The 24145-nt window shown below is 44.0% G+C and overlaps 1 protein-coding gene across 8 annotated transcripts in view; it reads left to right on the forward strand.

The window, feature by feature from the left end:
* The window catches only part of LOC139277433 (receptor-type tyrosine-protein phosphatase mu-like), a 1220924-nt gene that overhangs the window by 768959 nt on the left and 427820 nt on the right, over window positions 1-24145 (forward strand). For all 8 annotated transcript variants that reach the window (XM_070895883.1, XM_070895900.1, XM_070895892.1 and 5 more), the window contains exons 10-11: window positions 2638-2839; window positions 15285-15387. In XM_070895883.1, coding sequence (XP_070751984.1) covers window positions 2638-2839; window positions 15285-15387 — 305 coding nt within the window. The remainder of the gene's footprint in view (window positions 1-2637; window positions 2840-15284; window positions 15388-24145) is intronic.

The raw sequence follows: 24145 nt of genomic DNA on the forward strand, positions 1-24145 counted from the left end.
TTTGTGTTGTTTACCTTTGTGTTTCTACTTTATACGCGCATGTTACAATTTTTTTGTTTCACATTTCCTCAGTATTTTGTGTTCCTGTGTATATTTTCTGACTTCCAACTTTACATCTTGGAAAAATGAAACTAAAGGTTTGAAAAAATGTAATGTACAGTGCCAAAAAATGACATCATATTGTTCTTAAAGCCAGCTGACCCTCCAAGCAGGCACACAGCAAGTGGAACTGAGCCTTACACGACCAGAACGATCCCAGATTCAGTCTGTGATTTGGGGACAACAATTGGCCACAGTGCTGCTGCAATAGGGAGGGAGCAAATCAGCCAGGATTCCTGTTCCTGACTTCTACTATCCACCGACACCTCGTGGAATGAATGCTTATGTTGGATAAGAATAGCATCAGGCTCGGTCGTGATTCTCCCCATGACAAAATAGCTTGCTGATACTCACTGTCTAGACTTACACATAAAAAGGGAGCACCGGCCTCGAGAGAAACACGCACCCATGAAATTGTAACCCAGCAAAAGGTCAGTGGGGGTCATGTGTTATACATCTCCTCCTATTTTCATTTCCATTGGAAAAATTATCTCAAGATATGAGGGGAGAAGAAAGTAAAGATGGCAAAATGTGAGGCCCTGTGACTTAGCTTAACTTCATCAGATTCTGCTCTGCGCGTCACGAGAACCTGACTGACAAGACATTTTCACGAATATTCAGAAAGAATAAATCGGTGCAGGCTCGAAGGGCCAAATGGCCTACTCCTGCACCTATTTTCTATGTTTTCTATTTATGATCAGTACTTTCAGCTGCGGGCCAAAATGTAAGCTGCCAATAATTTTTTATAAGCTGTAAAACAGGATTTTAGACTTGAAAGGGGAGAAATTCGTCTCAGAGTTACATTGCAGCCAATGAGATTAAATCTCAGGCGTTGCGTATAATGGGCGAGCAATCCGATGCCGCCCTCTTTGCGCCGTCACCCGAGCCGGATTTCTACCCTAAAAAGAAATAAGAACATAAGAACATAAGAACATAAAAATTAGGAACAGGAGTAGGCCATCTAGCCCCTCGAGCCTGCTCCGCCATTCAACAAGATCATGGCTGATCTGGCCATGGACTCAGCTCCACTTACCCGTCCGCTCCCCGTAACCCTTAATTGGCTTATTGGTTAAAAATCTATCTATCTGTGATTTGAATACATTAAATGAGCTAGCCTCAACTGCTTCCTTGGGCAGGGAATTCCACAGATTCACAACTCTCTGGGAGAGGAAATTCCTTCTCAACTCGGTTTTTAAATTGGCTCCCCCGTACTTTGAGGCTGTGCCCCCTAGTTCGAGTGTCCCCGACCAGTGAAAACAACCTCTCTGCCTCTATCTTGTCTATCCCTTTCATTATTTTAAATGTTTCTATAAGATCACCCCTCATCCTTCTGAACTCCAACGAGTAAAGACCCAGTCTACCCAATCTATCATCATAAGGTAACCCCCTCATCTCCGGAATCAGCCTAGTGAATCGTCTCTGTACCCCCTCCAAAGCTAGTATATCCTTCCTTAAGTAAGGTGACCAAAACTGCACGCAGTACTCCAGATGCGACCTCACCAATACACTGTACAGTAGCAGCAGGACCTCCCTGTTTTTGTACTCCATCCCTCTCGCAATGAAGGCCAACATTCCATTCGCCTTCCTGATTACCTGCTGCACCTGCAAACTAACTTTTTGGGATTCATGAACAAGTACCCCCAGGTCCCTCTGCACCGCAGCATGTTGTAATTTCTCCCCATTCAAATAATATTCCCTTTTACTGTTTTTTTTCCCAAGATGGATGACCTCACATTTTCCGACATTGTATTCCATCTGCCAAACCTTAGCCCATTCGCTTAACCTATCTAAATCTCTTTGCAGCCTCTCTGTGTCCTCTACACAACCCGCTTTCCCACGAATCTTTGTGTCAATCTGCAAATTTTGTTACACTACACTCTGTCCCCTCTTCCAGGTCATCTATGTATATTATAAACAGTTGTGGTCCCAGCACCGATCCCTGTGGCACACCACTAACCACCGATTGCCGACCTGAAAATGACTCATTTATCCCGACTCTCTGCTTTCTGTTGCATCGGAAGGTACCTGCCCTGGAAGTCTATGGCGGTTCCGTTTCTGTATTAAAATCCTTTGTTACTGTCGTGATCTTTATTTCTCAAAGAAGATCAATTTCTGAAGCTTTGCTCATTATCTGCAATTGAATAGATGTTAAGCCAACCACTTACCATCCTGATTAATGAAATGACCTCTACCGGTCATCATTTTAGCTACATCCTCAGAAGGGAAGAAGAATAAAATACACGTTATACATTAGAAATTTGACACTGTAACATCAGATAATCGCTAGGTTATTAGGAGAAACCTTGAACTACTCCACCCACCTGGAAAAGGGCCTGAATATGTATGAGTAATAACTTTCTGGAGTTTATTGTCTCGCACTAACTTTTGTACATCTTATTCCAGGTTTCACAGAAATGCAATATCAGAAGCCTGACAGTGCATACATCAAGAGGGTTTACTGGATAATGATACAATCTCTTTTCATCTGCACAGCCTTTTTTTTTTATCACTTCTTTATTCTTTTACCTCTCCAAATAGGTCTTCTACAATGGCATCGGTTCCTTTGATCCCGAGATTGATTTATCGAACCAAAGCGGACGTGTGTTCAAGCTGGGGAATGAGACGCACCACCTGTTTGTTGGCCTGTACCCGGGGACCACCTATTCCTTCACTCTCCGGGCCAGCACTGTCAAAGGCTGTGGGCTTCCTGTCACTAAACAGTTTACTACAAAGATATCAGGTATTGCTTTCAATCATCTTCTACTGTCTGGTAATCAGCAGTTCAGAAACATGATTTGTTTGAGGGAGAAAACAAAAACTTAGGGTTATTTCTCAAAATTGTCTTCAAGAATGCATTTTTGCAGTTTCAAACTTTAGAACTTCCTGAGAGGTTTAAGCAGTAACTCTAAGCCCCATACTCTCCACCTGGTCCTATGCAGAGGTGAAAAAATGTCTGTGTTTTAAAAAAAGCAAGACTTGCATTTATATAGCGCCTTTCATGACCTCAGGCAGTCCCAAAGCGCTTTACAGCCAGTGAAATACTTTTTGAGTTGTAATGTAGGAAACACGGCAGTCGATTTGTGCACAGCAAGCTCCCACAAAAAGCAATGTGATACTGACCAGATAATGGGGCTGAATTTGCTCACAGCTGGAAACGGGGCTCACTGACCCCATTTCTAGTGTTTTCACCGCTGCAGTGGCTGAGGTGGCCTCTTGAGTGAAATTGCACTCGTTGGCTTTTTTTTTTGGCGGACTGAAAGTCGCTCATAATGGGGGCGGTCGTGCGGCGGTTAGCACATGAGAGGGGCGGAGGGGGTGTAGTGTCCACCGCTGTCAGTCATCAGTGTAACGCTGATGATGTCATCACTGCACCGTGTCACCATGGCTCTCCCCTTCACTTAAAGGGGAGAGCTTGCGCGATTCTAAAAGTTGAGTCCACTGGGCCACCAGGGAGGGTTTCGGCCCGGCCATCGGCCTGGCAGCCAAAAAGTTAGTATGCAGGTACAGCAAGTAATCAGGAAGGCAAATGGAATGCTGGCCTTTATTGGAAGGGGGATAGAGTATAAAAGCAGAGAAGTCCTGCTACAACTGTGCAGAGTATTGGTGACGCCACACCTAGAGTACTGCGTACAGTTTTGGTTTCCATATTGAAAGAAGGATAAGAACATAAGAACATAAGAATTAGGAACAGGAGTAGGCCATCTAGCCCCTCGCGCCTGCTCCGCCATTCAATAAGATCATGGCTGATCTGGCCGTGGACTCAGCTCCACTTACCCGCCCGCTTCCCGTAACCCTTAATTCCCTTATTGGTTAAAAATCTATCTATCTGTGACTTGAATACATTCAATGAGCTAGCCTCAACTGCTTCCTTGGGCAGAGAATTCCACAGATTCACAACCCTCTGGGAGAAGAAATTCCTTCTCAACTCGGTTTTAAATTGGCACCCCTGTATTTTGAGGCTGTGCCCCCTAGTTCTAGTCTCCCCGACCAGTGGAAACAACCTCTCCGCCTCTATCTTGTCTATCCCTTTCATTATTTTAAATGTTTCGATAAGATCACCCCTCATCCTCCTGAACTCCAATGAGTAAAGACCCAGTCTACTCAATCTATCATCATAAGGTAACCCCCTCATCTCCGGAATCAGCCGAGTGAATCGTCTCTGTACCCCCTCCAAAGCCAGTATATCCTTCCTTAAGTAAGGTGACCAAAACTGCACGCAGTACTCCAGGTGCAGCCTTACCAATACCCTATACAGTTGCAGCAGGACCTCCCTGCTTTTGTACTCCATCCCTCTCGCAATGAAGGCCAACATTCCATTCGCCTTCCTGATTACCTGCTGCACCTGCAAACTAACTTTTTGGGATTCATGCACAAGGACCCCCAGGTCCCTCTGCACCGCAGCATGTTGTAATTTCTCCCCATTCAAATAATATTCCCTTTTACTGTTTTTTTTCCCAAGGTGGATGACCTCACACTTTCCGACATTGTATTCCATCTGCCAAACCTTAGCCCATTCACTTAACCTATCCAATCTCTTTGCAGCCTCTCTGTGTCCTCTACACAACCCGCTTTCCCATGAATCTTTGTGTCATCTGCAAATTTTGTTACACTACACTCTGTCCCCTCTTCCAGGTCATCTATGTATATTGTAAACAGTTGTGGTCCCAGCACCGATCCCTGTGGCACATCACTAACCACCGATTTCCAACCTGAAAAGGACCCATTTATCCCGACTCTCTGCTTTCTGTTCGCCAGCCAATTCTCTATCCATGGTAATACATTTCCACTGACTCCACATACCTCTATCTTCTGCAATAACCTTTTGTGTGGCACCTTATCGAATGCCTTTTGGAAATCTAAATACACCACATCCATCGGAATACCTCTATCCACCATGCTCGTTATATCCTCAAAGAATTCCAGTAAATTAGTTAAACATGATTTCCCCTTCATGAATCCATGCTGTGTCTGCTTGATAGCACTATTCCTATCTAGATGTCCCGCTTTTTCTTCCTTAATGATAGCTTCAAGCATTTTCCCCACTACAGATGTTAAACTAACCAGCCTATAGTTACCTGCCTTTTGCCTGCCCCCTTTTTTAAACAGAGACGTTACATTAGCTGCTTTCCAATCTGCTGGTACCTCCCCAGAGTCCAGAGAATTTTGGTAGATTATAACGAATGCATCTGCTATAACTTCCGCCATCTCTTTTAATACCCTGGAATGCAATTCATCAGGACCAGGGGACTTGTCTACCTTGAGTCCCATTAGCCTGTCCAGCACTACCCCCCTAGTAATAGTGATTGTCTCAAGGTCCTCCCTTCCCACATTCCTGTGACCAGCAATTTTTGGCATGGTTTTTCTGTCTTCCACTGTGAAGACCGAAGCAAAATAATTGTTTAAGGTCTCAGCCATTTCCACATTTCCCCCTTCTCAGCCCCCTTCTCATCTTCTAAGGGACCAACATTTACTTTAGTCACTCTTTTCCATTTTATATATCTGTAAAAGCTTTTACTATTTGTTTTTATGTTTTGCGCAAGTTTACCTTCGTAATCTATCTTTCCTTTCTTTATTGCTTTTTTAATCATTCTTTGCTGTTGTTTAAAATTTTCCCAATCTTCTACTTTCCCACTAACCTTGGCCACCTTATACGCATTGGTCTTTGATTTGATACTCTCCTTTATTTCCTTGGTTATCCATGGCTGGTTATCCCTTCTCTTACCAGCCTTCTTTTTCACTGGAATATATTTTTGTTGTGCACTATGAAAGATCTCCTTAAAAGTCCTCCACTGTTCCTCAATTGTGCCACCGTTTAGTCTGCTTGCTTTGGAGGCAGTTCAGAGAAGGTTCACTAGGTTGATTCCGGAGATGAGAGGTTGACTTATGACGATAGGTTGAGTAGGTTGGAGTTTAGAAGAATGAGAGGTGATCTTATCGAAACATATAAGATAATGAGGGGGTTCGACAAGGTGGATGCAGAGAGGATATTTCCAATCATAGGGGTAACTAAAACTGGGGGACATAGTCTCAGAATAAGGGGCCACCCATTTAAAACTGAGATGTGGAGGAATTCCTTCTCTGAGGGTTGTAAATCTTTGGAATTCTCTGCCCTAGGGAGCTGTGGAGGCTGGGGTCTTTGAATATATATAAGGCGGAGATAGGCAGATTTTTGAGCGATAAGGGAGTCGAGGGTTGTGGGGAGCAGGCAGGGAAATGGAGCTGAGTCCATGATCACATCAGCCATGATCTTATTAAATGGTGGAGCAGGCTCAAGGGGCCAGGTGAGTTTGGTTACAGCAATTTTCCAAACATGCTTGAGGTCAATAGATGTTGGGACAGAGTTAAAGGAACTCTGGAGTCGAAATTGCATAGCGTCCCATTTGGGGCGATAGCTTTCACCGGGCACTAAACATTAGATTCTGCTGGGAACCTCGGCTTCAGCACTCCAAGAGGGAAGTGGAGCGCTAACTCAAGCGCTACCACTTCCCTTAGAGCGCTAAAGGGAGTGAGAGGGGCGGTATTGGCAGAGCGCTGAACACTGTTCCGTGCAGCGCTGCCGTCTGTACAGGCTCCTTCCCTCGCTTAAAAGGAAGGGCCAATACTGGGGTCATTGAAGCCTAAGGCTGTGTATGTTCGTCGATGACGCCTGCGATACGTGCATTGCAGCCCCAAGCACTCAGAGAGTGCAGGGCTGAGCAATCACTGGGTCCAAAAAAAGCAATAAGTAAAACACTGGAGACATAATAACATTTTGGCCTACCTGACCACCACTGCCTTTACTTAGCGCTCCCCAAGCGGCCGACCGAGGTGACAACGCCTCCTGCAGCTGCCGTTGTTGATGCCCAGTGATGCTGCAGGGGGCGGAAGCGAATTTTACATCTGGGGCGATAACTGGGCGCTGCGCACCGGATGATGTCACGATTTCCGTGGTGCAGGAGATCGAGGAGGTAAATTTTAGCGCCAGCGCAAACCCGCCAGGGAAGATCGCGGACGTCGGTGATTTCACCGCGCCCGGTCGGTAGCTTACCGCCTTATTACTGCCCCCTGGAGGCGCTAATGGGAGGTGAAAAGGTGGCCAATTTCTCCCCCTTTATGTCTATATTGGATGCTAACACTGCAAATGTGTGCAATTCTGTGATATCATCTCCCAAACTCACAGCTAAAGATTTCACCAAAACTATTAGAAATTATGAAAAATTGAAAGCAGCAACAGTTGAAAATAACTCTATTGCCAGTAGAAAAGTACAGTAATCTACTTGTATTTATGAAATGAATTACAAATGAACGAGCGTTGAGGAATTTTTTTTTTTATCAGTGCGTGGGATGTGGCTGTTGCTGGCATCCTTAATTGTCCTTCTTGAACCACTGCAGTCTGTATGGTTGTTAGCGTTAGTGTTTTCTTAGAAGAATCACTCAACACTCAGGGTCGGTTCCAATGCTGAAGCAGCTTTATTACGCTCAGCGGGAAGGAAAAACTCAGGACCGTATCCAGGTTTCTCTTCACAGAACAAAGGATTACATGCACCTTTATATGTTTCACAACAGTTACAAAACATTTTACTACAGCTACACAGCCCATCACGGCTGGACACAAGCCAATCACAATGATTATAGATTACATATAGGTTATTTTAACCCAATAGAATTCCCCTTATGTCTCAGGAACCATGTGTTCGTCTTTTGTCAGCTTGGGCTGATTGATATAGGTTCTCTCACTAGTTCTTTCTTCTTGGAGAAATAATTGGTTTCTAACCTTGTTTACAGGAGATGGGTTCTCTTATCTCTTTCTTCCTGGGGAATTAATTGGTTTATGGCCTTGAATATGGGAGATGGGTTCTCTCCTCATTATTCTTATCCTGCATCCAAGGCATTCCTATAGTGGGCCTCACAGGGTTATTGCTCGGTCATTGAACATTCAACAGTTCACAGCTTGACTACCTGATTTCCCATCATGCCTGGGCAGCCATTTTATGTGTGGCCACTTTAAACTTATATGCGTTTAGATATATCTAGCAGGTGCCTAATGCCTAGTATTCTGGTATATTCTAAAGGTGCCTACCTCCTACAACAATGGTGAAGGCAGCATACCTCTTTATAGTGATTTGGTATGACTGAGTCGCTCACTCGGCCATTTCAGAGGGCAGTTAAGAATCAATCAAATTGCTGCTGGTCTGAATTGCAAATTGGCCTGATCGGGTAAGGACAGCAGATAATCTAGTAGTTTCATTGTCACCATTACTGATACTAGTTTTTTTTTAAAAAATCCAGATTTATTTAATAAAATAAATTTAAATTCCCCAGCTGCCATGGTGGGATTTGAACTCATGTCTCTGTTTCATTATTCTAGGCCTCTGGATTACTAGTCTAGTAACATGACCACAATGCAACCGTACCCTCTAATTTGCTGACGGTCAAATTAAGTGAAAATTTGGATCAGCTTAAATTTACTTCCAAGTGTACCTGTGAATCCACAGTCGAAAAATTACATAATTATACTCTGCTTATCACTAATTTGGAATCTCCTGCAGAAGGTTAAAACATAGCTGGTGTTGGAAATGGGAATGTCAGACGAGAGGGTTATCTGATTAGCTAACACGAGAAGTTACATAGAGTATTAGATTCAAGAAAGAAGCTTATAATGTTGCCAAAAAGAAAATTGAGCCTGAAGATTAGCAGGAATTTAGAATTCTGTACTGGATGATCAAAAAATTGATAGAGAGATAAAATAGAATGAGAGTAAACTAGCAAGAGATATAAAACGAGATTGTAAAAGTATGTGAAAAGGGAGAGATTCGCAAAAGTAAATGTGGGTCTTTTACAGGCAGAGGCAGGATAAATTATAATGGAGAATAAGGAAATAGAAACATAGAAACATCGAAATTAGGTGCAGGAGCAGGCCATTCGGCCCTTCGAGCCTGCACCGCCATTCAATAAGAACATGGCTGATCATTCAACCTCAGTAACTCTTTCCTGCTTTCTCTCCATACTTCCTGATCCCTTTGGACATCAGGGCCATATCTAACTCCCTTTAGAATATATCTGACGAACTGGCCTCAACAACTTTCTATGGTAGAGAATTCCACAGGTTAATCACTCTCTGAGTGAAGAAGCTTCTCCTCATCTCGGTCCTAAATGGCTTATCCCTTATTCTTAGACTGTGACCCCTGGTTCTGGAACTCCCCAGCAACAGGAACATTCTTCCTGCCTCTAATCTGTCCAATCCCGTCAGAATTTTATATGTTTCTATGAGATCCCCTCTCATTCTTCTAAACTCCAGTGGATACAAGCCCAGTTAATCCAGTCTCTCCTCATATGTCAGTCCTGCCATCCCATGAATCAATCTGGTGAACCTTCGCTGAAGTCCCTTAATAGTAAGAATGTCCTTGCTCAGATTAGGGGACCACAACTGAACACAATATTCCAGGTGTGGCCTCACCAAGGCTCTGTACAACTGCAATAAGACCTCCCTGCTCCTTTACTCAAATCCTCTAGCTATGAAGGCCAACATGCCATTTGCCTTCTTCACCACCTGCTGTACCTGCATGCCAAACTTCAATGACTGATGTACCATGACACCCAGGTCTTGTTGCACCTCCCCTTTTCCTAATCTGTCACCATTCAGATAATATTCTGTCTTCCTGTTTTTGCCACCAAAGTGGATAATCTCACATTTATCCACATTATACTGCATCTGCCATGCATTTGCCCACTCACCTAACCTGTCCAAGTCACCCTGCAGTCTCTTAGCATCCTCCTCACAGCTCACACCGCCACCCAGCTTCGTGTCATCTGCAAACTTGAAGATATTACACTCAATTCCTTTATCTAAATCATTAATGTATATTGTAAATAGCTGGGGTCCCAGCACTGAGCCCTGCGGCACCCCACTGGTCACTGCCTGCTATTCTGAAAAGGACCTGTTTATCCTGACTCTCTGCTTCCTGTCTGCCAATCAGTTCTCTATCCACGTCAATAAATTACCCCCATGACCATGTGTTTTGATTTTGCACACTAATTTCTTCCGTGAGACCTTGTCAAAAGCCTTTTGAAAGTCCAAATACACCACATCCACCGGTTCTCCCTTGTCCACTCTACTAGTTACATCCTCAAAAAATTCTAGAAGATTTGTCAAGCATGATTTCCTTTTCATAAATCCATGCTGACTTGGACCGATCCTGTCACTGCTTTCCAAATGCGCTGCTATTTCATCTTTAATAATTGGTTCCAACATTTTCTCCATCACCGATGACAGGCTAACCGGTCTATAATTCCCCGTTTTCTCTCTCCCTCCTTTTTTAAAAAGTGGTGTTACATTAGCTACCCTCCAGTCCATAGGAACTGATCCAGAGTCAATAGAATGTTGGAAAATGATCACCAATGCATCCACTATTTCTAGAGCCACTTGCTTAAGTACTCTGAGGTGCAGTCTATCAGGCCCTGGGGATTTATCAGCCTTCAATCCCATCAATTTCCCTAATATGATTTCCTTCAGTTCCTTCTTTTCGCTAGACCCTCGAACCCATAGTATTTCCGGAAAGCTATTTGTGTCTTCCTTAATGAAGACAGATCCAAAGTATTTGTTCAATTGGTCTGCCATTTCTTTGTTCCCCATTATAAATTCACCTGATTCTGTCTGCAAAGGACCTACGTTGGTCTTCACTAATCTTTTTCTCTTCACATATCTATAGAAGCTTTTGCAGTCAGTTTTTATGTTCCCTGCAAGCTTTCTCTCATACTCTATTTTCCCCCTCCTAATTAGACCCTTTGTCCTCCTCTGCTGAATTTTAAATTTCTCCCAGTCCTCAGGTTTGCTGCTTTTTCTCGCCAGTTTATTTGCCTCTTTCTTGGATTTAACACTATCCCTAATTTCTCTTGTTAGCCACGGTTGAGCCACCTGCCCCTTTTTATTTTTACTCCAAACAGGGATGTACAGTTGTTGAAGTTCATCCATGTAATCTATAAATGTCTGCCATTGCCTATCCACTGTCAATCTTCAAGTATCATTTGCCAGTCTATCCTAGCCAATTCACGTCTCATCCCATCGAAGTTACGTTTCCTTCAGTTCAGGACCCTAGTCTCTGAATTAACTGTGTCACTCTCCATCTTAATAAAGATTTCTACCATATTATGGTCACTCTTCCCCAGGGGGCCTCGCACAACAAGATTGCGAATTAATCCTCTCTCATTACACAACACCCAGTCTAGGATGGCCAGTTCTCGAGTTGGTTCCTCAACATATTCGTCTAGAAAGCCATCCCTAGTACCCTTCAGGAAATCCTCCTCCACCGTATTGCTACCAACTTGGTTAACCCAAACTATATGCAGAGACATTAAACAAATACTTTGTATCAGCCTTCACAGAAGGAGCCACAAATACCTTTCCAGAAATAGTGTGGAACCAAGGGTCTAGAGAGAATAAGGAACTTAAAGAAATCAGTATTAGTAAAAAAATAGTACTGGAGAAATTAATGGGACTAAATGCGAACAATACCTTGGATCTGATTGCCTACATCCCATGGTTTTAATAGAGGTGACTACAGAGATAGTACACAAGAACATAAGAATATAAGAAATAGGAGCAGGAGTAGGCCATAAGGCCCCTCGAGCCTGCTCCGCCATTCAATAAGATCATGGCTGACATGACCATGGATTCAGCTCCACTTCCCTGCCCGCTCCCCCTCTTAACCTCTTATCTCCTTATCGTTTAAGAAACTGTCTATTTCTGTCTTAAATTTATTTAATGTCCCAGCTTCCACAGCTCTCTGAGGCAATGAATTCCACAGATTCACAACCGTCTGAGAGAAGAAATTTCTCCTCATCTCAGTTCTAAATGGGCGGCTGCTTATTCTAAGATCATGCCCTCTAGTTCTAGTCTCTCCCACCAGTGGAAACATCCTCTCTGCATCCACCTTGTCAAGCCCCCTCATAATCTTTTATGTTTCTATAAGATCACCTCTCATTCTTCTGAATTCCAATGAGTGGAGGCCCAACCTACTCAACCTTTCCTCACAAGTCAATCCACTCATCCCCGGGATCAACTTTGTGAACTTTCTCTGAACTGCCTCCACAGCAAGTATATCCTTTTGTAAATATGGAAACCAAAACTGCAAGCAGTATTCCAGGTGTGGCCTCACCAGTAGATGCATTAGTTTTGATCTTTTGGAGATCCCTACATTCTAGAACGGTCCATGCAGATTGGGAGGCAGCAAATGTGTATTCAAGACAGAGTGCGATAGATTTTTGGATATTAAATGAACCAAGGGATATGGGGATAGTGCGAGAAGTTGGAGTTAAGATAGAAGAATGGCCAAGCAGGCTCAAGGGACGAATGGCCTACTCCTGCTCCTATTTCTTAAGTTCCTATCAAGAGACAGTTTGGGGAGTTTTACTCTGTTTGGGTTGAAATTCCTCCTTATCTTGCATTTACCTAACAGTAGATGATGTACTCTCGATGCCTTTGCCTGTGAGATAATTGTAAATAAATGCAAGGAACAATTTCTAGGCATGAAAAATAATTCAAATTCTCAAACTGGCCATGGTGGGATTTGAACTCACGTTCTACCAAATTGTTAGTCCAGATCACTAGTCCAGTAACGTAACAACTACCGAACCGATCCTGATTTATGTGCATGTTTTTTCTTCAATCTTTGTGCAATATTTTACATTTATCAGTGTTACGGTTGATTTACCACATGTCTGTGCAATTACATAGCCAATCTAAACCCTGTTACAAATCTTTTGCTTCATCTCTGTCTTTATTAGTCTCTATTTTTTCATTGTCAACAAATTTGGCAGGCTTACAATTGGCTTCAACATACAGGTCATCCAAGTAGATTATGCAAGAGCCTGAGACTCGGGGAAGGGAGAATTCAGTGACTCCTGCTGTGAAAGTGCTTGTATGTGGTGATTGAATGAAGGATGGGATCAGACACGGATATGATGCTCCGAATAGAATACTCTGCTCATACTTGCTGTCTGGACTCGCAAATGAAAAGTGGCCACTTGGACATGATATCGCGGACATCTGACACCCGTGGAATTTTATCCAACACAACTCAAGAGAAGAGAATTATAGAAGTGTGTGACACAGAAGGAGGCTATTCGGCCTATCCTGTCCATGTCGGCCGAAAAAGAGCTCTCCAGCCTAATCTCACTTTCCAGCACTTGGTCCGTAGCCCTGTATGTTACGGCACTTAAAGTGCATAATCCAACTACTTCTTAAATGTGATCAGGGTTTCTGCCTCTACCACCCTTTCAGGCTGTGAGTTCCAAACCCCTCCCACCCTCTGGGTGAAAAAAGTTCTCCTCAACTCCCCTCTAATCCTTCTACCAATTACCTGCGAGGAGCGAGAACATTGGCTGGCTTGGGAAAAAATGAGTTTTTAAAAATTGGCAAAGCAGTGGCTTATTGCAAACCGTTTGGTTAGTGGCACCACCCAGATGATGATAAAAGAGTTTACATTGCAGTCACTTTATATATTCAACGTACGTTTGGAGTCACTGATAGCCAGGCAGCTTTGCAAATTCACATCGGTCTTTTTCTTGAACTGTTTTTAGGGAAGGTGTTTATGAAAAATGCGGTAAACGTGGACAGTCCTTTAAACAATCGAGTGAAGCAATGATTTAAGTGGGTGCAATTATTCATTAATTTGACACTTGCTGTAATATAACGTGGATCCATACTGAGATGCACAGTTTAGAGGCTAAGATAGCATTGCTCCTATTTGCCTTTCAGTTGAAGTTGTACAAGGCAAAGTAGTTAAGGTGCAGAGAAGCACAGACACAGCAGGTAATATGTTCCTTTAATCAAGAATGGTAGAGTCACTTATCACAATCCAGTATGTTTTTACAGTTTAAGTCTCTTCACTGCAGCAAATTAATAATTTTTATTTTATGGAATGGATTTTCCTGACTGCGCAAAACTAACTAAAAGAAAAGGCAATCCCAGTATTACCGTAAACTCTTATTAACACTTTGACATCGATTACATAGAAAACAACAAATTACTGGGAGTGTGCTGTAAGGAGAATAACAGAGGCTGAACATCTCTTACATATGTAAAGTCATCATCATAGGCAGTCCCTCGGAATCGAGGAAGACTTGCTTCCACTCTTAAAATGAGTTCTTAGGTGGCTGAACAGTCCAATACGAGAACCACAGTCCCTGTCACAGGTGGGACAGATAGTCATTGAGGGAAGGGGAGGGTGGAACTGATTTGCCGCACGCTCTTTCTGCTGCCTGTGCTTGGTTTCTGCATGCTCAGCGCCCTCCCGGATGCACTTCCTCCACGTAGGGCAGTCTTTGGCCAGTGACTCCCAGGTGTCAGTGGGGATGTAAAGTAGTAAAGTGTGCAGTATGCAAAGGAGATGACTTATGAGTGCATTACTGAGAATAACAGTTGCTTTGAAGTGTGTTTTACAGAGACTAACAATTGGTTTGGAAGGTGTTACCGAGAATAGCAGTTTCTTTTGAAGTGCGTATTACAGAGAATGACCATTGGTTTGGTCTGTGTTACAGAGAATAACAATTTATTTGGAGTATGTTCGAGAGAATAGCAATTAGTTTAAAACATGTTGCAGAGAATAACAATTAGTTTAAAACGTGTTATAGAGAATAACAGTTGGTCTAAAGTGTGTTACAGAGAATAACAATTGGTTTGGAGTGCGTGACATCGCAAATATTTAGCATGGAATGTGTTTTTATGCTGCTGTGACAAATTACTGCAACCTGGCTGTAAGTCACTGAGACCCTTCCACTTCAAGTTTATAATGTCATCCACAAATTTTGATTCTAGACTTCAGCCACTCAGTACTCTCTGAAGCATGCCAGTTAGGTTCAGACAACATTGTGAACTTTATCAGTTGATAGAGTCATTCGAAGCCCAGCAGCATGGAACGACCTTCAATTCATGGCCTCCCATCTTTTCGTTTTTAATTGACAGTTTTTAGTGGTTTTCTGCTTTCCAGTTTGTTTTGTGGTGATGCTCGTAGATCTACCATCACTGTTACGATGATCATGATTGCAAAGATACTGCATGCAGCTTTGCATTATGTGGTGTTGTGATTGTATTGCATGGCGGTGGAAATAATGAGAATGCTGATGACCTGCTTTTAAATTCTGTATTTGAGATAATTACATAGTGAGAAGACTTAACAATATACTTATTTTGTTGTCTGATTTTGTAGCACCATCCATGCCAGCATATGATTATGATGCACCTTTGAACCAGACCGACAGCACAGTGACTGTTCTGCTGAAGCCTGCCCAGAGAAGAGGAGCTCCTGTCAGGTAGAAGAATCAATGCGTCACTTGCTTTTACACAATGTTTAATTGAGATGATAGCTTTTGCAATTGCCTTTGTTTCTTATCTTCCTTACTGATAGCTGAACTAGGGGAGGGGGAAGAGATTTTATAATATGATTTCATGTAAACTGATGCAGTGATCAAAATGTATGTGACTTGTATACTGATGCTAAAGACCTTCTTAGTGCTCACGTTGGGTAACTTCTCCTGTAGTTCGACAAAGCTTTGAATCAGCTGGCTGTTTTGGATTCCAAATCCTCAACGGTGTTCCTGCTGAAAAGGTAAGAGGCTTAAGCTGAGGTTTTATGTCTGCAATCAGTGTAACCGTTATTCGGTGCTCATGGTCGACAGGGCTGTAGTAATACCCGCCCTCCTGTATGGCTCAGAGACATGGACCATGTACAGTAAGACACCTCAAGTCGCTGGAGAAATACCACCAACGATACCTCCGCAAGATCTTACAAATCCCTTGGGAGGACGCACCAACATTAGTATCCTCGACCAGGTCAACGTCCCCAGCATTGAAGAACTGACCACACTCGATCAGCTCCGCTGGGCAGGCCACCTAGTTCGCATGCCAGACACGAGACACCCAAAGTAAGCGCTCTACTCGGAACTCCTTCACGGCAAACAGCTAAAGGTGGTCAGAGGAAACATTACAGGGACACCCTCAAAGCATCCCTGAAAAAGTGCAACATCCTCACTGACACCTGGGAGTCCCTGGCCAAAGACCGCCCTAAGTGGAGGAAGTGCATCCGGAAGGGCGCTGAGCACCTCGAGTCTCAACGGCGAGAGCGTGCAGAAATCAAGCGCAGGCAGCGGAAAGAGCGTGCGGCAAACCAGTCCCACCCACCCCTTCCCTCAACAACTATCTGTCCCACCTGTGACAGGAACTGTGGTTCTCCTATTGGACTGTTCAGCCACCTAGGGACTCATTCTAAGAGTGGAAGCAAATCTTCCTCGATTCCGAGGGACTGCCTATGATGATGATGGTATGTGTCCTTGCTAGAGGATGCACTCAGACATCTTATGGTGAGTCGCACTGCTCACCATCCTACTTGTGAGGAGCTTCTGGCACTTGCTGTCCACCTAGTGAGAGCTCGCGCCTATACTTGTCAGTTGTCTGACAACCAACTGGTGACTGTCCACTTCGGGTAGAGTTGGGTGGACTGAGATGTCTCCAGCATGAGATGCCTGGTGATGGAAACTTGGAACCAAATCAGCCCGTAATGACCAAGTAATCTGATACATAACAATATCCCAGGGGAGGTTGATTATTGATTAGCCAGCCAGATTTACTAATGCAATCTGGAGCAGCACACCTGTCATCTTGAGGCTCAGATTTCTCCTGCAAGCCAATGCTCCAGTGGGTGTGGTGGTCCTGGCTTGAGGGGCAGTGAGAAGCAACTCAGGTAAGCTGTGCAGTCTTAGCTGGTTACACTGTAGCGGTGACTCGAGGCACACTTGGGGCTCCTGAAGATTTGACTCTGCTAACTTGTGCTTAAGCTCGCTGGGCCTGGGTAAGTGGAGTGACTCCTTACAAGGAGAGGGTGCGTACTTCATATTGGGAAAACAGAATGTAAACATAGAAACATAGAAATTTATAGCGCAGAAGGAGGCCATCTTGGCCCATCGTGTCCTCGCAGGCCAACAAAGAGCTGCACAGCCCTTTGTCAGCAGCCCTAAAGGTTACATATAAACCTATGAACAATGACGGAAAGGCAAAGAGCACCCAGCCCAATAGGTCTGCCTCACACAACTGCGACACCCCTTATACTGAAACATTCTACACTCCACCCCAACCGGAGCCATGTGATCTCCTGGGAGAGGCAAAAACCAGATAAAATTCCAGGCCAATTTAGGGAGAAAAAATCTGGGAAAATTCCTCTCCGACCCATCCAGGTGATCGAAACTAGTCCAGGAGATCACCCTGGCCGTATTCTATTCCCTGCAGTACTTACCATTATATCTGCACCGTCCAACAAAAGGTCATCCAGTCTAATCCCAATTACCAGCTCTAGGTCCGTAACGCTTCCAGTTACTGCACTTTAAGTGCCCATCCAACCATCTCTTAAAAGTGATGAGGGTTTCTGCATCCACCACTCTTCCAGGCAGAAAGCTCCAGATCCCCACAACCCTCTGCTTTAAGAAGCCCCCCCTCAAATCCCCTCTGAACTTTCCACCAATCACCTTAAAACTATGCCCCCTCATAATAGACCCCTCCACCAATGGAAATAGGTCCTTACTATCCACTTTGTCCAGGTCCTTCAATATTTTGTACACCTCAATGAGGTCTCCTCTCAACCTCGTCTGTTCCAATGAGAACAAATCCAGCCTATCCAATCTGTCCTCATAACTAAGATTCTCCATTCCAGGCAGCATCCTAGTAAATCTCCTCTGCAGCCTCTCTAGTGCAATCACGTCCTTCCTATAACACGCCGACCAGAACTGCACACAGTACTCCAGTTGTGGCCTAATCAAAGTATTATACAATTTAAGCATAACCTCACTGCTCTTATATTCTATACCTCAGCTAATAAAGGCAAACATTCCGTATGCCTTCTTAACCACTTTATCCACCTGGCCTGCTATTTTCAGCGATCTGTGGACAAGCACTCCAAAGTTCCCTTGTTCATCTAAATTATTAAGTGGCCTACTGCTTAATGTGTATACCCTTTCCTTATTAGCCCTCCCAAAGTGCATCACCTCACACTTCTCTGAATTAAATTTCATTTGCCACTGCTCTGTCCACCTGACCAGTAGATTGATATCCTCCTGCAGCCCATGACTTTCCTGTTCATTATCAATGTAGATGTAGATTTCTCAGCAACTTCATTTGACAATTCTCAAACATTGTGGTGCTGACTAAAAATAATTATACTGCTATAACTAATGCTATTATTTATTATGACAGCTAAGTACAGTTACATGTGCAGATATAAAAGGCCTATAGGGTGTAATGGATATTCTTGTGCAGGAATCCAAGTGGCAAATGGCACTGTCAGAGGCTTTAGATAACAATAGTTGGAGGATTATTTCTTTCATGGCTTCTCGATATTTCATCAAGACTTGTTTACTATGCTTCCCAGTGAACTACAGATACACAACTCTAATTTTCTATCATGATTTCTTTTAGTTCGCTATAATTGTTCAGGCGAATGTCATGAAGTAAAAGTTAGGTGCATATATATAGGGAGGGAGGTTAATGTATGCACCTGTTCACAGGTTTGTCGAGCTGTTGAGACTTGGTCTGGAGGGTGTTGCACGGAGCAGTCCCGTGCAATAAGTTTTTAAGTCGGTTCACGGGCTCCCAGGCTGCCACTAATTTCTGTAGTCCAGAGGAGTCCGTGTTCCATGTGTATATTGAGTGTGCAAGGTTGCAGCCCCTCTTCCAATATCTGAAGGGGCTGCTCCTCAAATTCTGGTTGCACTTCAGTCCCATACTCCAGATCTTTGGGCATCCTGTGTGGAGGAGAGCAGGCAGGTCAGAAGGCCTCCTCTTAGGACTGCTCCTGGGCACGGCCAAGGGGGCGATCAGCCGGTCCAGGCAGTGGGCGGTCGAGGGGGTCATTCAGCCCGACTGCTTGTCTTTCTTCCGCGGTTACATCCGAGCCAGGGTGTCCCTGGAGATGGAGCATGCGGTGTCCACCGGTACGCTCGCGGCCTTCCGCGAGAGATGGGCATCCGGAGGGACTGGAGTGCATCATCTTCCCCGGCAACCAAATTTTAATTTGATTTTAAATGTCTAAAGTTTAACTTGTTTATTGTGCCAGTTTTTGTGCCCCTCCCCCCTTTTAGCCAGGGGGCACTAATATAATTTGTGTTTTTAGTGCCCCCCCAAAAAAAACAAGGGAACACTTGTTTGAAAGTCTTTGGTGTGCGCCCCCCCCCCTTTAATCAGGGGCATTTAATTTAATTGTTTTCTGCAAAAATAGTTGTAGAGCTGTTGAGACTTGGCCTGGAGGGTGTTGCACGGAGCAGTCCCGTGCAATAAGTTTTTAAGTCAGTTCACGGGCTGCCAGACCGCCTGTAATTAATTTCTGCGGTCTAGAGGAGTCCATGTTCCATGTGTATATTGAGTGTGCGAGGTTGCAGCCTCTCTTCCAATATCTGAAGGGGCTGCTCCTCAAATTCTGGTTGCACTTCGGTCCGACACACTCCTGATCTTCGGGCACCCTGTGCGGAGGGGAGCGGGCAGATTGGAAGGCCGCCTCGTAGGACTGCTCCTGGGCATGGCCAAGGGAGCCATCAGCCGGCGGTCGAGGGGGTCATTCACCCAGACTGCCTGCCTCTCTTCCGCGGTTACATCCGAACCAGGATGTCCCTGGAGATGGAGCGCGCGGTGTCCACCGGTACGCTTACGGCCTTCTGCGAGAGTTGGGCGCCGGAGGGACTGGAGTGCATCATCACTCCCGGCAACCAAATTTTAATTTGATCATTTAAGTTTAAAGTTTAATTTGTTTAATTTGCTGGTTTTAGTGCTCGCCTCCCCCCCCCCTTTTAGCCAGGGGACACTTGTATAATTTGTGTTTTTGGTCGCCTCAAAAAAAAGAACAAAAAACAAAAAAAAAACACAAGGGGGCACTTGATTGAAGTTTTTGGAGTGAGCCTCCCCTCCCCCTTTTTAACCAGGGGGCACTTGATTGGTTGCAACAAAATAGTTATAGAGCTGTTGAGTTGGGAGTGGCTTAGCCAGTCACGTGATGTTCACAAGACTCAATAAAACCCCTGCCAGTTGGGTTCAGGGGATCCATGATGAGGCAGGTGGTTGTTAGCCTGTTGGATGAACTGGTAATATGTAGTGCGATTGTTAAACCTTTGCTAATAAACCAACTAGTTCTTAATAGCAATGTGTTGCTACGCATTCTTAAGTAAAGAACCCATGAAGCAAATACATTACAGGAGGGAAATTAGTCTGTAAATCAATATGTACCTCTCCCACTCATCTCCTAGCAACCAGCCAATGACTATCATTCACAAAGAATAGCTACCTGAAATCTCTATCATTGGTTTGTAGAATATCTCAGGAATGAGCAAATTGTTGATCAATGAAACATCATTTCACAATGTGTAGATTTAATCTCGGGGATTTTTTTTAAATGATGGGCGATTAGACCTCTTTGCAGGCATTCTGCCTTCAGGCTTGCTTGAGTGTCATGCAAAAGTTGCTCACTAGGACAATTATAGTCAGCCCTGAGGTATCACTGCAAATTCCCTGTGTCTCTGTACGGAACCTCTGGGGAGGACGGATTTACTCTGCTTGCTATTTGTAAGGAGATCATAAATATGTTCTTATGTAAATGTGGTCATGATTTTGCTCACAGCGGAAATCTTTTGCTTGGTTTCCACTCAATTCCTTTGACCACGACTGTTTTGGATTGTGGGGGTGAACTGTGATATCATGGCCTTGAGTTTACTGAGGGGGTGGGTGGGTGCAGTGCCAAGCCCTGAAGCGGGTGTGCACCCTGCGAGTCTGGGACATCGAAGTCTGGCTGGGTCTCATTTCCACAAATGTTCTGTGACACCCGCCTGACATGGGCTGGATCCGCTGCCTGGCCGTTGGGCCAGAGCTGGAATTTGGACGGCAGGAGGCTGAAGCCGGGAATTCGTGGGATGGGATCCCTGTAGTCAGCTAACTTGTAGGGGGATCTCTCGATGCAATTGGGAGGGGGGGACAGGAGTGAAGCACGGGGCAAGGCCCAAGCTTTGTTGTGTGGCCCGGAGGAAGAGGCCTCCTCCTTCTCGGCCTCAAGGACACCTGAAATAAAAATGTAAAAACTTACCAGCCTTTGGCATCTCCTGGCCCACAATCCACCTCCCGGCAGGTCTAGCCTGACAGGCCCCCCAAGTAAAATGTCAGATTGTACCCCAATTACATCATCTGCATATTTAAACAAGATCCCGTTAGCTTAGGTCGGATGTCCTGCTTGCCTGCTCAAAAGAGCAGAGTAACATCTGAAATGGTAGGAAGGCAGTGGGATCAGAAGGGGTAGGTCATGACCCTGATTTTAACGACCCCGCCCCCCACCCTCGCCCCTGTTACCGCCAAGTGGGGGAAGTTCAAATCTGGGCCCATTTGTTGGCAATCATGAGATTTTGAAAGAGGCATCTGCTCAAAATGTTATCTTCTTATTTAACTCTTAGCTGCCATTAAATTTTTTTTTCCAATGTATCACAACACATTAAGAAAGCAAGACTTGCATTTATATAGCGCCTTTCATGACTTCAGGACATCCCAAAGCACTTCGCAGCCAATTAAGTACTATAGCCACTGTTGTATTGTGGGAAACGCTGCAGCTAATTTGTACACAGTCAGGTCCCACAAACCGCAATGTGATAACGACCAGATAATCTGTTGTAGTGATGTTGGTTGAGGGATAAACCTGAGATATATTGGTCCCGCATTTTGCAGTCAGCGGTAAACCAATGACACTTTCCATTCATTACACTCACACTTGCCCACATGTTCTCTGGGGGCATTTGCAGTGCGACATATGATAATTAGAATTCTAAAACAGGGCATCTGGGAGCGGTGTGACCAGGGCAAGCAACGTGTGTCTCCTTAACCAATCAGATTGAAGAATCCTTACTGCACCGTGCAGAGTCGAAACGAGGAAGTGTAATTTGTTAATTCAATGCCAACTCATGTACAGAAAAGCGAAATAAAGAGAGGGAAGGAAAGATGGGATTAAGAAAGAGAGGTAAAATAAACAAAGAAAAAGTTTTTAAAAATGATTTCAATTTTACATTTTTTTAAAAAATCTCCAACAATAATTAACTCCACACTTTTAAAAGTAAATGGTCAGTGCCAGAGAGGTTATTTAGGAGTAATTAAGATTTATTGTACTGTTTAAAAATTCAGTTAGACTTGATTGGACAAGCCCAAACTTTTTCTGGTGTGTTTAATGAAAAAAAGAAAAACTTGGATTTATATAGCGCCTTTCACGACCACCAGACATCTCAAAGCGCTTTAGAGACAATGAAGTACTTTTGGAGTGGAGTCACTGTTGTAATGTGGGAATGGTTATCTAGTGGGTACGTACCGCAACTTCACAACGTTAGATGTGTTTCAATGCCGAGTCTCTGGGCGAGATACTGTTAGAGCGAATGGTCTGGAGGAGCAGGGCAACTCGGACACAAATGTACTGATTTCCGCATTTACTTCCGCATGTACAGACACCGGAATGATAAGCGCTGAAAGCATCACCTTTATTCTTACCATAAAATCCAGGCCTGCAGATGGTCTGCACCTGTGCAGGACCGGAACAATGTCCTAATATGGCAGGGGGATGAGACAGAGGAAAGTAGAATGCGGGCAGAAGCAAAAGATAGAAAGAAGAAAAGTAAAAGTGGAGGACAGAGAAACCCAAGGCAAAAATCAAAAAGGGCCACATTGCAGCAAAATTCTAAAAGGGCAAAGTGTATTAAAAAGACAAGCCTGAAGGCTCTGTGCCTCAATGCGAGGAGTATTCATAATAAAGTGGACAAATTAACTGCACAGGCAGCAATTAATGAATATGATATAATTGGCATCACGGAGACATGGCTCCAGGGTGACCAAGGCTGGGAACTCAACATACAGGGGTATTCAACATTCAAGAAGGATAGACAGAAAGGAAAAGGAGGTGGGGTAGCGTTGCTGGTTAAAGAGGAAATTAACGCAATAGTAAGGAAGGACATTAGCTTGGATGATGTGGAATCTGTATGGGTGGAGCTACGGAATACCAAAGGGCAGAAAACGCTAGTGGGAGTTGTGTACAGACCACCAAACAGTAGTAGTCAGGTTGGGGACAGCATCAAACAAGAAAAACAATAAAGGTACAGCAGTTATCATGGGTGACTTTAATCTACATATAAATTGGGCTAACTAAACAAGTAGCAATACCGTGGAGGAGGATTTCCTGGAGTGTATTAGGGATGGTTTTTTCGACCAATATGTCGAGGAACCAACTAGAGGGCTGGCCATGCTAGACTGGGTGATGTGTAATGAGAAAGGACTAACTAGCAATCTTGTTGTGCGAAGCCCCTTGGGGAAGAGTGACCATAATATGGTAGAATTCTTTATTTAGATGGAGAATGACACAGTTGATTCAGAGACTAGGGTCCTGAACTTAAGGAAAGGTAACTTCGATGGTATGAGACATGAATTGGCTGGAATAGACTGGCAAATGATACTTAAAGGGTTGATGGTGGATAGGCAATGGCAAACATTTAAAGATCACATGGATGAACTTCAACAATTGTACATCCCTGTCTGGAGTAAAAATAAAACGGGGAAGGTGGCTCAACCGTGGCTAACAAGGGAAATTAAGGATAGTATTAAATCCAAGGAAGAGGCATAAAAATTGGTGATAAAAAGCAGCAACCCTGAGGAATGGGAGAAATTTTGAATACAGCAGAGGAGGACAAAGAGTTTAATTAGAAGGGGGAAAATAGAGTATGAGAGGAAGCTTGCCGGGAACATAAAAACTGACTGCAAAAGCTTCTATAGATATGTTAAGAGAAAAAGATAATGAAGACAAATGTAGGCCCCTTGCATTCAGATTCAGGTGAATTTATAATGGGGAACAAAGAAATGGCAGACCAGTTCAACAAATACTTTGGTTCTGCCTTCACAAAGAAAGACACAAATAACCTTCCCGGAAGTATTAGGGGACCGAGGGTTCTAGTGAGAAGGAGGAATTGAAGGATATCCTTATTAGGCTGGAACTTGTGTTCGGGAAATTGATAGGATTGAAAGCCG

This window comes from Pristiophorus japonicus, chromosome 1 (assembly GCF_044704955.1).
Source record: "Pristiophorus japonicus isolate sPriJap1 chromosome 1, sPriJap1.hap1, whole genome shotgun sequence".
In the NCBI taxonomy this organism is placed as follows: Eukaryota; Metazoa; Chordata; class Chondrichthyes; family Pristiophoridae; genus Pristiophorus; species Pristiophorus japonicus.